The sequence below is a fragment of the Pinus tabuliformis genome, chromosome 6 (assembly GCF_031772625.1).
Source record: "Pinus tabuliformis cultivar Carrire ecotype Pingquan chromosome 6, CPIR1, whole genome shotgun sequence".
In the NCBI taxonomy this organism is placed as follows: Eukaryota; Viridiplantae; Streptophyta; class Pinopsida; order Pinales; family Pinaceae; genus Pinus; species Pinus tabuliformis.
The window spans coordinates 825,044,841-825,060,503 of NC_142292.1; the positions used below are offsets into that span (position 1 = coordinate 825,044,841).

Here is a 15,663-nt window from a genome sequence, read left to right on the forward strand (position 1 = left end):
GCCATACATATAACTATAAAAGAAGAGAAATTTATGAAACCTTAACATAGACCAAGAAGTTTGGACGATCATCATTTGTCAGAATATGTTACTGTGGCTAGATCTTGAATACTTGAGCGTGTTGGAATTGGGATTGTTGAATTGAAACTTCTGTGATCTAGATCGGCTATAAAAAGAGCTTCGGGGTGATCTAGATCGGTTATAAAAAGAACTTCGAGGTAAATCACATAAAGAAAGATCTTTCTAGATGTGATTTACGCATCTCTTCTTATAAAATTTATAATGTAAATAATAGTAATACGTTTCTTCATATTATGAAATCATAGCATTTATAATGAAAATATGGCTATATCATATGATCTTATTGTGAAATACAAGTACCAGGTATACAATGCATATAAAACTATGTGTGAAGAGCCCTACCGAGACCTCAAACCGAATATTTATCAGCTACATGGCGTAAACACCAATGCGGAATATATATTATAAACACCAACCAACACTATAAACTATAGATAGCTGTAAATCAAATAGTATCGTCAAGACGTGAAAAATCAAGGGCTCTTCTAGTGACCAGGGGGTGGTGGGGTGAGAAATGGGATCGGCGGGAATTGGAAGTTTGGAATCTGTGGGAAAGGAGGAACACTGAACGGAGGCAACGTAGGAATGTTGGGTAGAGGAGGAACACTAGTGGGGATGGTGAGAGGAGGAGCATTGGGCAGCGTAGGAATAGTTGGCAGAGGAGGAGCATTGGGCAGCGAAGGAATAGTTGGAAGAGGAGGAGCATTGGGCAAAGAAGGAATAGAAGGAATAGTTGGAAGAGGAGGAGCATTAGGAAGCGAAGGAATAGTTGGAAGGGGAATGTTGGGGAGAGGCGGAATACCAAAATTGGGAAGGGTTGGAACTGGAAAGTTGGGCAACGAAGGGATTGTGGGAGTTGGTTGGACTGCTTTGGAAGATTCATCAACATTCTCAGCCATTGCTCGACCCCTCATCATTCTCACGAAATCTCCACTGTAACACTTTGCAGGTACAGTTTCATGGCGGTAGCTGAAAGACCCTGCATTGTACGTGAGAACTCCATTGGATTCCGACTGTAGCGTGAGGCTTGATGGTGCAGACTTTGAGGGAATCCTGCAGGAGTCGTAAGGGCTTCTGAGCGGCTTCACCGAACACTTGTTCAATGGATCAGCAGAGTGAAAAATATTGGAAGGAAGCTCCACCTTGAATTCTCCATTTTCATCTGTTTCTGCTGTGATGGATACGGTCATAGTTTTCCGGTTGAGGCTGCATTCCAGAGCAACCGAAGCACCTGTTCATTTGTCAAAAGGAGAAAGAAACTATGCATGATCAGTACAGTAGATTTACCATATTGATTTTAGTGGACTTAACTATCATTATCATAAAAAATACAATGAAAATATATTAAAATGAAAAAAATAATGATACCAGATATAACATAGCCATTTTCAGAAAGGCTGTGCTCCAAACAAGTATCACAGAACACATTTCCAGTAACCACGACAGATGCAGAAGCCTTCTCTTCAGCTGCATAATTACTGGCAGCACCCAAAGCCAAGAAGCTTAAGAAAAAACCGAGCACAATTGATATTGCAGGCTTTTCGACGAACGCCATGATCGCTCCAGATATTCAATTACACAGATGTGTATATAACTAAACTTCCTTTTCCCTTGTTTCTGCTCTGGCCAGAGTTTGTTGTTATATATATAGTGGCCTGGACTCAACTTTTTCTTGGGTAGTTGCACTGTCGACGTAAAAAACATACCAAGAAAACAAAAATGTTGGCCATCCGTACGTGTCTAGCGTATCGGTTGATTATCTACCCGCCCAAATTCGAAGTCGTATATGGGTTTGCTTCGGAGTTCACATATTCCACGTAATCGGTTTTCGGAACAGAAAACGACTTGAAACTGCGCGTGAATAAGTTTAATATTGCGGGGAATTTTTAGCTTCGATTTTGACTCTGCGTGTGTTTCTGTGATTTGATTTCTTTCGAATTGGATTGAAGTTGCAACTGTTTCCAATTTTGCGAGGTTTCATACTTTATAAAATTGTGGGTGATAACTTTCACTTTAATTTTCCGGATGAAGGTAACCGACGTGTCAACTTTCGAAAATTGTTGGAGTTTTGAGGCCACACTAAAGGTGACCTTCTATATGCATTAGGAAGGCATCAAGGTTGACTAAGCAAGTGCACTAACGACATTGGACTATTTGGATTTCAATGAGGTATGCAATGATTTCATTGTTGTTTTCATATTTTTCTTTGAGCACTCGATCTTCAGCATCTTCATTTTCCAATGAAGAGTGATGGAATTAAGGTACTGGTTGCATCATCCCCTGTTTTAGCCAGTGTCTGAGGACTAGCTAGCAACTTCAGTTTGAATCTCAAAGTTGGAATAGGCCTAGTGGTCATTGGTGGTTAAAGCTTCCAATTGTTGGATTTCCTCCTGAATTTTAGTTGGAGTAGTAAAATGAAAAATGGCAAATGTAGATTGGACTTGAGTCTGAGAACTAGGTTTTCCCGAGGGTCCACGACCTCTAGACCCTCGTTAAGAGCACATTCACTAATGAGGCATAATTCACGACCTCTAGACCCTCGTTAAGAGCACATTCACTAATGAGGCATAATTTTTAAGAGAAGTCAAGAAACAATAAACCCCTAAAGGAGGTGCAAACTAGTGAACTAGGTCAAACTAAATCAAGACAAAGTTGTGAGGATATTTATCCATTGTGCCCAAGCTGACCAAGGGATGGGGTGAGACTGAAGTAACAGAAGGGGAAGTTTCAAGGGATAGCTCTGAGTGGGGACTAAAGAAAAAATTAACCAAAACAATCCAAAAAGGTTTCAACACCACCAAGACACCTTGCAAACCATAAACATAATTCCACCGTGCAGAAAAAATCAAGATAGAAAACTTGCAATGACTAGACATAGGTTGAGTTACCCCTCTATTAACAGCCCACCAAGATCTAAAGTGTTGTTGTCAAAGCTGCCTGCTCCACCACCAAGACACCTTGCAAACCATAAACATAATTCCACCGTGCAGAAAAAATCAAGATGGAAAACTTGCAATGACTAGACATAGGTTGAGTTACCCCTCTATTAACAGCCCGCCAAGATCTAAAGTGTTGTTGTCAAAGCTGCCTGCTGGACACTAAAAATTCCCAAACTAACAACCCCTATGACCTCTCCCTTGCTTGTAAATTGAAATGTTTTATTTATAACTAACATAAAAATGTGTTTAGAAATATTGTTTTGTTAAAATATATTTCTTTTTTAAATATCACATATCAACTTTATCTTAAGCATGGGAGGAATTACACATCTTCCTTGTCCTAAAATGTAATATGTAATAATTCTAGAAACTAACAAGTAATTATGTATGGAGTTATTCAAGATTACTAGTTCGTAAGAACTCTTCCTTTTTTTTTCATGTTATCTGCCGAGGTAAAAAATATTTTGGAGGAAAAATGATTCAGTCTCAAACTTATTTGAATATAGCGGATAACAGTGGAGCCCGAAAAATAATGTGTATTCGAGTTCTAGGAGCAAGTAATCGTAAATGCGCTCATATAGGTGATGTTATCATTGCTATAATTAAAGAAGCAGTACCTAACATGCCCCTGGAAAAATCGGAAGTAGTTAGAGCCGTAGTTATACGCACCTGTAAAGAATTTGAACGTGACAATGGAATGATGATACGATCTGATGACAATGCAGCCGTTGTCATTGATCAGGAAGGAAATCCAAAAGGAACTCGAGTTTTTGGTCCGGTTGCTCAGGAATTGAGACAATTGAATTTCACGAAAATAGTTTCATTGGCTCCCGAAGTATTATAAGTACTGATAGATCTTGTAAGAATCTTTGACTTAAGGTTCATCAAATGGTACATGGATCAATTAAATTCATTGCACCTCAGGCATATTCCTCAAAGAAGATCGAACATGCCTTTTATATCGAGACCAGGAATTCCTAAGAATTCGTTCGTCATGGGTAACGATACTATTACCAATCTAATTACTTCTATAAGAAACGCTGACATGGTAGAAAAAGGAACGGTTCGAGTAACAGCTACTAATATTACCAAGAACATTGGAAGGATCCTTTTACGAGAAGGTTTTATAGAAGATGTTAGGGAACATCAGGAAGGCCAAAAATATTTTTTGATATCGACTTCAAAATATCGGAGAAGGAAGAAAAGGACATATATGACCACGTCAAAGCGTACCAGCAAACCTGGTTTGAGAATTTATTCTAATTATCGAGAAATTCCAAAAGTTCTAGGTGGAATGGGGATCGTAATTCTTTCTACTTCCCAAGGAATTTTGACGGATCGAGAAGCTCGACAGAAAAAAATTGGAGGAGAAATTTTATGTTATGTATGGTAATTAATCCAAATGTTGTCCAAAAATATTTATTCTGTAAGATATCCCCATAGTATGAAAAGTCGGAGACAGGATTTGAACCCGTGACCTCAAGGTTATGAGCCTTGCGAGCTACCAGACTACTCTACTCCGCACCATTGATTTATATCATAATCAGAATGGGTACACAAAACAATAATGGGATATAGTACCCCTATCCCTATATAGGGATAGGGGTACTATATCCCATTATCACAAGAAACTTCAATTACTTTTTTCTTTTCCTACCAACTCGATTTTTTTATCCCGGGCAATAAACATGCGTGGGCCATCTCACGGAGTATGTGTCCGGACAATCCAAAGTCTCGATAGTTGGCTCTAGGTCTTCCAGTCGAAGAACAACGTCGATGGAGACGTGTAGGTGCACTATTACGTGGTGAAGATTGCAATTTTCTATGAATTTCCCATTTGTCATCCAATGATGACACTTTGCTTTTTTCCTCCAAAGATTGACGAATTAAATGATATTTCCGTTCCAGTGCTTGTCTCTTCTTCTCTCTCTGAATGAGACTCTTTCTCGCCATAATAGTTCAGTTGGTACTATTACCTACCAGGAATCAAAATATAGATCAGATTTTAGATGGAGTAATATTATGTTGATTACTTTTTCTCTGTGGGGTATTGTCGACAATACCCCACAGAGAAATTGATGAAGAAGAATTAACCAAATTTACCTGATGTAGAGGCAATTAAAAAAGCTGCATAAGTGAATATATAACCTACGGAAAAGTGAGCTAATCCAACTAATCGTGCTATAATTCTAGAAACTAACAAGTAATTATGTATGGAGTTATAATTTTTTTACTCTTAATTACTTCATCTTTATATATATATTTGATGTAGAATTATGGTCAATATTGAAGTATTTAAGTCTTAATTACTTCATCTTTATATATATATTTGATGTAGAATTATGGTCAATATTGAAGTATTTAAGTTATAATTGACATTAAAAGATACTTTGTTATTGATATTTATGATTTATATGGAAAAAATGCTATTAATATTTTTTAATTTAAATATTACTTCTTCTTCTTTTTTTAATATAATATTATCGAACAACATCTCTCCCACGCTAAACTACAAAAAAAAATTCACCCACGCTAAACTACAAAAAAATTTCAACCATTTTTTTCCTCGAAGAAAAAAACGCAGTGACTTGTTATTCATGAGATGGAATCAAGGTTACATATAGATTCAAGTTCCAAAGACCAAAATATGGTTTCTTACAATCACGTCATAGCCATAAGGAAACCATTTTCTAAACTTTATAAACACTCTTTCTAGACATCTAAGCCCATATCAAAATGATAAAAGTTCCAACCCAATAAAATTGATAACGACTTCTATACATGTAAACATATGTCCCAATATATGAAAAGACATTGAATGACTAAAGTTGTAACATTGTTGGCATCTACTCAAAACAGAAAATCCAGCTGAAATAGTCCTCAAACTATCATAAGGATTAATGATTTTTTTTGTGAGATCCAGAAAATAACAAGAATAAAGCCACAATTTTGCTCCAAATTATTGCATCATTTGGAAATTTTCCTTAAAAAATTATTTGATTCCTGCATATCCAAATTCCATAAGTCGCAAAGAAGCAAGGGTATGAAATTTTTCGTTTTCCATAATTCACTTCCTAAGACTATCTTTGAATTATGATCCTTTCCATGTACCCTTAAACTATAACTTATCTTTCAAATTCCTCCAAATAGTTTTGCAAAACGGCAAAAAAGAAATAGATGATAAATCGATTCACCATCTAATTGACACACATAACATATATTTGGTCTCTTGAAACCTCTTTTCTGTAATTTATCCCAAGTAAGAATTTTCCTTTGAAGAACCAACCAACTGAAGCATTTGATTTTCATAGGTAAATTCCATTTCCATTAAAGGGAATACCACCACTTCATAGGATGAATTTCCATTAAGAAATGTGAAATGGTTTTGTATGTTGAAAGTGTTGTTACCTTGGCTTCTTTTACATTCAAGCTCCACACAATTTCATCATCTAAATCTGAGAAATTGGTTCCTGCTTGAGAAAGCATCATAACATAATAGTCCCGTTCAAATGTAAGTGTTCCTTGTAATCCCGAGTCTACAACAAAAATCTAATAGCATTCAGCTAAAACTTGTTCATTTTTTACTAGAACCAACATAAAGATGCCTTATAATGCAAACAAAATGAGATCTTCATAAAGAAAAAAGGAATATATACTTCCCAGAAAAGGATCCCTCCCAATGAAAACCTATCTCCCATTTCCAATTTTCCGAGCTAGCCAAGAAGCTAACATTTGTAAGAGTGCATCAAGCTTCACCAAATTATAGAAATGTTCCTCCTAATATTTGGTGACTATTTTATCCAATAAATAACGGACTCATTCTTCGTATATTAACTTTTTATAATTTGTGACCATAGATCCTCCCAAAAAATTCCTCTCCAAAGAATTTTTAAGTTTAAATCCCGATTAGGCCAACACAAGTTCCTAATACCCAAAACCCCCATTTTATTTGGAAGAGAAATGTGTTCCTAATTAATAAGGTGAATTCCCTCTTTCACTTTCTTTCTAGACCACATAAAACTGAAAATTTTTCATCTAATGGACTTTAAGGTTCCTGCTAGAGCCTTCATAAGAGAGCCAACAAACATGAATATTTTCTAAAACAACCTTTACAAGGACCAAATGCCCTCCCAAAGAAATCCATCTATACATCTAGTTATTAATCCTTTTCTCCACTTTTTTTAGAAGAAAATACCAATCTTATTTCCTGTAACCATTAGGTTTGCAAAAGAAACCTAGATATTCCAAACCTCCCTCTAAAGGTTTAACATTGGAAGGCATAAAACTTTTAATGATGTATAAATCTTGCTTATTCATTAAATATTGATAAAAGGAGGATTTAGAAAGGATAAGCACTAACCTATAAGGCTCACAAAAGAGATTAATAATTATGCTAAAAGCTTCCCAATCCTTCGTTGAATCAGAGCCAATGAATAAGACATCATCCACAAACAAAAGATGTGTGACTGTAATTCCTTTAATATTACCAGTTGTTATTTCCTTAGCAATCAATCTTCTTAGTCCTTCTATTACAATGAGAATCAACATAGGTGATAAAGGGCAACATTGCCTTAGCCCTCTATAGCTCTTAAAAAAAAATAGAAGGTTTACCATTAACAAGGACAACAAAATTTGCTGAAGATATGCATGTAATAATCCACTCGGTCACTGAATAATCCAAACTAATTTGTAGTAAATCATACAAAGAAAGGGCCAAATCACCTTATCATAGGCCTTCTCTAAATTCATCTTGAAAACAAGATAAGTTTTTTTCTTCATTTTGATAGAATGAAAACATTTTTGAGCCACACCAACTGCTTCATGAATTTGCCTGTCTTTTAGGAACCCAAATTGCTCCACATAAATTGTATCGGTCAGTTTTAATTCTATCATATTTGCAATGATTTTAGTATTGAGCTTATAAATTTGAGTACATAAGGATATTGATCTGAAATCATTAAATATTCAAATATGGTGTTAGTAATTGTTATGTTAAGAGAATTACTAAAATCATATTTGAATATTTATCTTTAAAATTTTATTAATAAAAACTTTAAGGAAGAGAAAAGTGATATTATGTTACATGTTATGCCACGTGTGGGGAAATAGGGGGAGAAAACATATTATAGTCCTTGAATCCTTCCCAAATCTTACTAAACTTACCTTCCATGTTATATCATCAGTTATAATTTCCTTCATAGAGTGATTTTAAAAAGTTCATTTAAAGGCAATGTCTTTATCATTACATATTTTTTACTATCAATTTATTGTTGATATTTTAAAGGTATTTTATTTAGTTTTAAAATTAAAAATGATGATACATTAATAATAGTAAATAAAAAATACAATTATAAATTAAAATAATTTATCTCGTAAAAACAAAGAAGTTGGAAAAAATAATTGCACATAAAGATAAACTAGTTCATGTTAAGGTAATGTTGTCATTGTGACAAACACCCTCCAAAATTTTGCCTACACTTGAATTTTGGAGCCTACTATGGATCTTGGTATCAGTCATTCCATAGTCACTTCTAGGTTGGTTGATCTCTTGTTAAGTCTTTGAGCTCCCTGTTAGATTATAAGAGTCGAAGTCCCCTGCTCACACATGCTCAGTCTGTAACAAGTTCGTGAGTGCACTCTTTTACACAAGCTTGTACAAGAATAACACAGTCTATTAAGACCATGCATGTGTGATGATCAACCCATGTCAACATTCAGTGCACACTTTCATTTATAGTCTCTCACCTTTGGTTGTGATTATGCTTTTGTTTCGGTGATTTTTCTGAACTATCACTTTTGCGCTCCTTCACTTTCGCAAGTGTCGCTTTCATGTTTTAGACTTTTTCCTTAGCTTTATTTCATCCCAATTAGTGTCATTTTCATGTTATCTTAGCTCTGTCATGTGTTTTTTTCATCGTTGTTTGCATATCACAATTTTCGTTCGCACTTTTAGCAAATGTCATCTTTTCGCATGGGAAGTGTCGCTTATCGTGTAAAGTGGAGTTTTGGCTTATTTAAAAGGGTAAATTTCATGTTAATGAATCCCTCTAGTCATGTAGACATGTTTTACACTCATTCCCAAAGTTTTATGTATTGTCGCACAAGTGTCATCACTGTCGTCGCAAATTGCAACTTTAGTGTCATAGTTGAGGAGAGTCGTTGCATTGAGGGAAGTATGTTGTTCATGTATTCTGAGTGATCAATGTTGTGTTTTCAATTGTTCTAAGTGTGTGGTCATGCTCAAGTTTTTTCCTTATTCACTTTGGTCTCACTAATTCCTCACTTAGCCTCGTTAGGAAAATTTCACTCATGGGCAACATGATCTCACTCAACCTTCTTGAAATGCACATTGCGCAATATTAACTCTCAAGCCCTGACCTTGCCTCATGGACTTGCGCATTACGTAGTCACAGTGCCCAGCCTTGACCCTTGATCTCTAGAACTACATAATTTATGCCTCCTAATCAGCCTCAACTGTGTACTGCGTAGTGTCAAGCCTCAAGCTTCCAGATTGACACCTTGAACTGTGCAAGTGTGCAATCCTTAAGACTATTCTCCCTCCAGCACTATGCATTGGGAAACTTCAAGCCTCACGACTCAACCTTGATCCCTTGAACCCCTCAACTGCACAATCTCCCAGACCGTTCTCATGTTTGAACTATGCATTGGGCAACTTCAAGCCTCAAGCTTGACCACTTGAGTCCCCCAACTTTGCAATCACTTAGCCCAGGCCCTCAGAACTACGCACTACACAGTCTAAAGCCTCAAGCCTCTAGTTTGAGCCCCTGAGTCCCTCAACTATTCATTCCCTCTACCCAGGCCTCCAGAACTACACATTACGCAGTCTCAAGGCTCAAGCCTCCAGTCTGATTCCTTGAGTCCCTCAATTGTGCAATCCCTTGACCCTGGCCATTTAGAAGCTCGTTGAGCCGACATACTTTCATGCATATGTCATGAATATCATAAGATTGTTCTTTAAATGTTTTTGATGTATGTTGTTCTCATTTGTACTAAGTAAATTGAACTATTTCGGTGGCTTTAGTACTTATCTTGTTAAATGTGTGTTGTATTTTCTTTAACAATCGTTGATTCCTTATTAACTATTTCACTAGTTGATCAATGATTCATTGTTATGTATGCGCTCGTGTTACTTTTCTAGGCTAATACTTTTACGTGTCTTTAAAGGGCCCACTTTTCTCTTCCCTTCCGGTAGAATGACCTTGATACTTTTTGCAGTTGAACATTTTATAAGGCATACTCACTTGTTGATCCGAAAATACCTGTGTGTTACTCTCTTATGTTGAACTTTGTATCCAAAGCAAATCTACAAGGATATATGGCAGTCGGGTCGATACTCTATATGGGGCTCCTACTCCAAACGTGTGAGGTCTAATTAGGAATTCACATCAAGGAGACTCCCCTCGTTGACGAATTTACAACACCATCAACAAAATGGCGCTAGGAGGGCCAGATGACAATTTGTGTCTGTTGAGTCTATTTTGAACCTCTTACCTGAAATGGCTTGTCCTCAAATAACACTCCTGGGGTGTTTTTCTAACCTATCCCCTGGTGAAATTTCAATCCCCAATGAGTCTCTCCATGACTTGTCTCAACTCAAGTTTTATGGTGAGGGTGATACATCCATTGCCGAGCATACATCTCTTTTCCCTAAGTTTTGTGAATACTATGAAATTGATTGTGAAGATGTGCCTTGTATTGTTTTTTTCCTCACCCTTGAAGGTTGAGTAAGCCGATGGTGTGACACTCTACCACCTGCTTCCATTAATTCTCTTAACCATCTCGTCGAGGAGCTTCATTTAGTATTTGATAAATATGATTACTGAGATGTTTATAAAAGAATCAACCAGCTTAGAATGAAGCCTAATGAATCAGTTGAGTATTTCTATAATTGAGTCCTTCACATTTGTTATGAATTTCCTGAAGAAGATATAGGTTGGGATTTCTTAAAATAAAATTTTGAGCATTTGGTTCATATCACTTTGCAAAGTGAATCCAGACCACCTGATGTTTCTTCATCCCCAACTCTTGTAAACTAAGATATACCCCTAATTTTAGAGGAGGAACCTGTTGTTCCTTTTGCTCCTTGTCCTCCTCCTTTTCCAGTTCTGATGAGGGTGCCTCCACATGATGTTAATAAAGTTGGGGAATCTGCAAATCAAATTCCTAATCCATCTTTTCATCCTCCTTCTTTTCTTAACTCACATCCCATGGAGGAAAACCTGGAATGGCTCATGATGCCTATGGTGAATATTAGTACTTTCATTCCTCAAGATGACATTAGTGCTCTTAACCTCAGTCTTGAATATGGTTCCACTGAAATTGTTATTTATCCAAAGGACTTCTGTTATCCTCTATAATATACATGCAATGACTCTTTGTGTCATGATCTGCGTAATCAATCTTCTCCACCAACTACTTTTTCACACTCTCTTGATTTTCAAGTTGTTGGTCCAAATTACAATTAGGTTCAAGGTCATCACATTACGCAGGTAGAGGAGCAAGAAGGTGGAGATTCTTTCAATATTTCTTATATTTTTTAGAGTCCTCTGTGTGAAGATGGTGTTGCTTCACTCTTGGCTAACAATGAATCTAAGAATCTCGATGATGAATCGAATAGAATCAATTTTCCTGATGAATTTGAAGTCTTGGACAACCATCACCTTGATGATTTTGACTCCATTATTGTATGGGATGATGTATGCCCAAGTGTAGCAATTTATCTTTCGATTTCTCCAGAAGATGTTGATTTGATATAAATAGATCTTGAATCTGGACCAGCTGAAGAAAGTATTTTCATCGAAATTTCCTCTTCACCTCACTATCCCTTGTGCTCTCCCATCTGTGATGCATCTACATGTGATGAAGATACTCCATGATTTTCAAGTTCTTCATTGGATGAGTTCACTTCCCAATTGACACAAGGTAGTGAATTTGTCCATGATGAGAGAAAAATATTCAAATCATTGTGTATCATTTCCATCCCATGTCATCTCTTGTTCTACATGAAGACAACTCTTCAAATCAGTTTGCTCGTGAAATTTATTTGATTCATATATCTCTTGATTTGTGATCAGAAGAACCTTTTGACTTGAGTAATCTGGTTATTGAAGTTGTAAAATCCGATCAAACCAATGACAGAGATGGTTTCCACCTGTTTAGTAGTGGTCTCGTTGAAATCAGTGAAAACATCCAGCCTCACAGCATGCATGATTTGGTTCAATCTTCAAAATATGATTTTGCAATCATTGAAAATTTTGGGACTTGTTAGTGAAGCGAGGTACTTCAACTTCCGTTGATGGTTATGTTAGGATCTCGCAACTCTGGTAAGATCCCTGAATCGAGTTAGGTCTAGTTTTCCTCACAAAATATTTCTCTTTACATGGTTTTACTGGATGTAGTTTCTTTCTTGAAATACATTTGGCATTGTGGATGTAATCTTTCGAACTTTCAATATTCGATTTTTTATCAGGTTGAAGTTTTTATTTCAGTTGATTCATCTCCATGCAAAACTCTTGCTCTTAACCTAGTTTTGGAGAATGTGTCTCTCACAGAAGCATGGCAATGTTAAGTTGATTATTCTAAGGATTGTCTTTGGCCAAAGGAGACAAACCTGTCACATTCTTTTGAAAACAACCAACTCCTGATCCTTCTTTTGAATATTCCGATGTTAATTTTTTTCTTAATGACACCTGAAATCCTCTTGAGCGCTAGTGCACGCATGGGTTATTTGACGAATCAAATTCTTCTTCACTCGTCTTTCCTTGACTATTTTCATGTATTTTATATACTAGCATTCCTCTTTAATTATTTTGACGATTACGATGCTATTGCAATGTCTAACCAGTTACAAGAAAATGGTTTGTTACACTCATCATGTGAGGAAGATGATTATATTATGCAAAGGATTTGTGAAACTGTTCAAATTGATTTATCCTTACAAACTGGGAATTTGATGCTTTAATCCACCCATCTGATCATGATTCTATCTCTTATGGCTGTCATTCAACTTATATTTTTCCATAAACACATCCAATGACAATTGTTTCACATCAAAAAATATTTATGGTTTTAATATCTCACCATTCAGATACTTGTCAAGTAGTTGAGGCACTTTAGCCTTCGTTGATCAGTATGTCAGGCCCTCACTATCTTGACAAGTCTTCTGAATATGATCATATTCATTTTCCCTTACAATATTCTCATCCTAATAACGCACTTTTAATTGAAAATTCATCCTTTTAAATATTTCAGGATTCTCAAGAGGGTTGTTTCAATTTTTACGATCTAACTAATGAATGGTTGGAGCAATCTTACTTAGCAAGGTCCATCTCAAATAACAAGTTTTGATATTTCCTCATTCTTGCTAAGGAGTTCGGTGCAGATGAAGAGACATTCACAAGAAGCTTCTAACGTTTGATTAATGATGGTTTTCATTAGAAAGGTAAGAATGTGAGTTGGTTAAGAGTAATAACTATGACATCTTTCTGCTGATAGGCAAGACCTTCAGTTTTAGGTGCAAGTTATACAGGCTCTTATCTTTTCCATTGCACATTGTTTTATATTTGTTTTAGTTGCTCGTATCTTTTTGTATGCAAGTCGAGAGCAACTACGATGGCTACATTGGGAAATTCATTATACGTGACCCTGACCTTCTAGCTAGTTAGGTTAGGAATAGGTATATATGCATGTTAGTTTTCCTTGAACATGCATCTTGAATTCCCTTTTTGTAGTCTTTCGTTTTCTTTCTAACTTTTGTCTTGCATCCTCTTTTGTTTAGTTCTTTTGATTTTGGTTTTCTTATTGTGTGGTGTCTTTTCTTTCGTTTTGTAAGATCTTGCATGAAAATTATCTATCAGCTAAAAAGGCAATGCGACAGGATAGAAAAGGACTTTGTGACACTGCAACATTTGGCTAACTCTTTGTCCTTCTTTCTTGTCATAGTTACACATTTTGGTCAATGATGTTCCAATAGAAAATATGATCATTGCATAAGGAAAGCCTTGTGTCTTACTATGATCTCCATATCTATTCTAAAAACCTCATGCCTACACTCGGGTCTTTATGTTTTAGTGTTTTTCAGGATGATCCAATCAAGCAGAGAAGAATGAGGGGAAAAATCAACACGAGAAAACCTAAATTAGAGGTTTTTATATGATTCTATGAAGGAACAACCTCTCTTGCTCTCAATAAGTCAGGATCCCTCTTCCACCCATGAAATGAATAAGTTCCTATGCATAGTCCTATATAAATAAAGGCAAAAGAAGAGAAAGGCTTCCTGCATAGATAGGTGAAGCAAGGAACTCCGTCAGGGTATTGTCCAGGCTTGTTGGTAGTGGAGAAATGTTTGTATTCCTGTAGTGACTCTACCTAGGTACTGTCCAGGCCTGATGGAAGAGGAGAAACAATAGAGATGAAAAACTATACTCTGAAAATCTAAAGCCCGAATTGTATTACCCTTTCCTGATTCAAAACATTGTGATATTGTTTATGTTATCTTTGTGTTCAACCGAGAAAGGATAGAGCATACTATGTTTATTCATGGGGAAGCCAAGGTAATCCAAATGATGAATCAATACTTCCTAAAAAAATATACCCTCCACAAAGATTTTACTTACGCAGAGTAGTTGGAGTTCTATCAGTGTGTCACCAAGTGTTGTTGTTGCAACAAACACCCTCCAAAAGTTTTCCTACACTTGAATTTTGGAGCCTACTAGGGATCTTGGGATCGGTCATTCCATAGTCACTTATTGGTTGGTTAATGTTGTGTTAAGTCTTTGAGCTCCCTCTTGGATTATAAGAGTCGAAGTCACCTGCTCGCATATTCTCAGTCTACAACAAGTTCATGAGTGCACTCTTTTATGCAAACTTGTACATGCATAACACAATCTATCAAGACTGTGCATGTGCAATGACCAACCCATGTCGAAAGTCAGTGCGTGCTTTCATTGAGAATATCTCATTTTGGTTGTGATTGTTCTTCTATTTCGGTGAGTTTTCCAAACAGTCTCTTTTGCGCTCCTTAACTTTCACAAGTGTCGCTTTCATGTTTTTGAGTGTCACCTTCACTTGCTTTCATCCAAATTAGTGTCATTTTCATGTTATCCTAGCTCTAGCATGTGTTGTTTTCACCGTCGTTTGCATATCACAAGTGTCATTCACACCTTTAGAAAATGTCGTCTTTTGGCATGGGAAGTGTCACTTATCATGGAAAGTGGAGTTTTCTCTTATTTCAAAGGTTAGCTTTGGTGTTGATGAGTACCTCTAGTCATGTAGGCGTATTTTACACACATTCCTTGACTATCACAAGTGTTGTTTTCATGTTTTTTATTGTCTCCTTTGCTTTCTTTCATCCCAGTTAGTGTCATTTTCATGTTATCTTAGCTATGGCATGTGTTTTTTTCATCGTCGTTCGCATTTTTAGAAAATGTCATTTTTGGGCATGGGAAGTGTTGCTTATCATGTAAAGTGGATCTTTGGCTTGTTTCAAAGTGTAACTTTGGTGTTGATGAACCCCTATATTCATGTAGACGTGTTTTACACTCATTCCCAAAATTTTATGCATTATTGCCCAAGTGTCATCATTGTCGTCACAAAGTGTACCTTTAGTGTCACACTGATCCGA

The 15,663-nt window shown here is 36.3% G+C and overlaps 1 protein-coding gene across 3 annotated transcripts in view; it reads right to left on the bottom strand.

Moving 5' to 3' along the window:
• Nucleotides 1–328: 328 nt before the first annotated feature.
• The window catches only part of LOC149261371 (factor of DNA methylation 5-like), a 142,641-nt gene continuing 127,306 nt past the window's right edge, over nucleotides 329–15,663 (bottom strand). For 2 of the 3 annotated variants that reach the window (XM_089422052.1, XM_089422051.1), the window contains one exon: nucleotides 329–1,312. In XM_089422052.1, the coding sequence (XP_089278178.1) occupies nucleotides 567–1,312 (746 nt within the window). In that variant the 3' untranslated portion in view covers nucleotides 329–566. Of the gene's footprint in view, nucleotides 1,313–1,449; nucleotides 2,282–15,663 lie in introns of those variants that run through there. The other variant, XM_089422056.1, reaches the window with a different exon arrangement.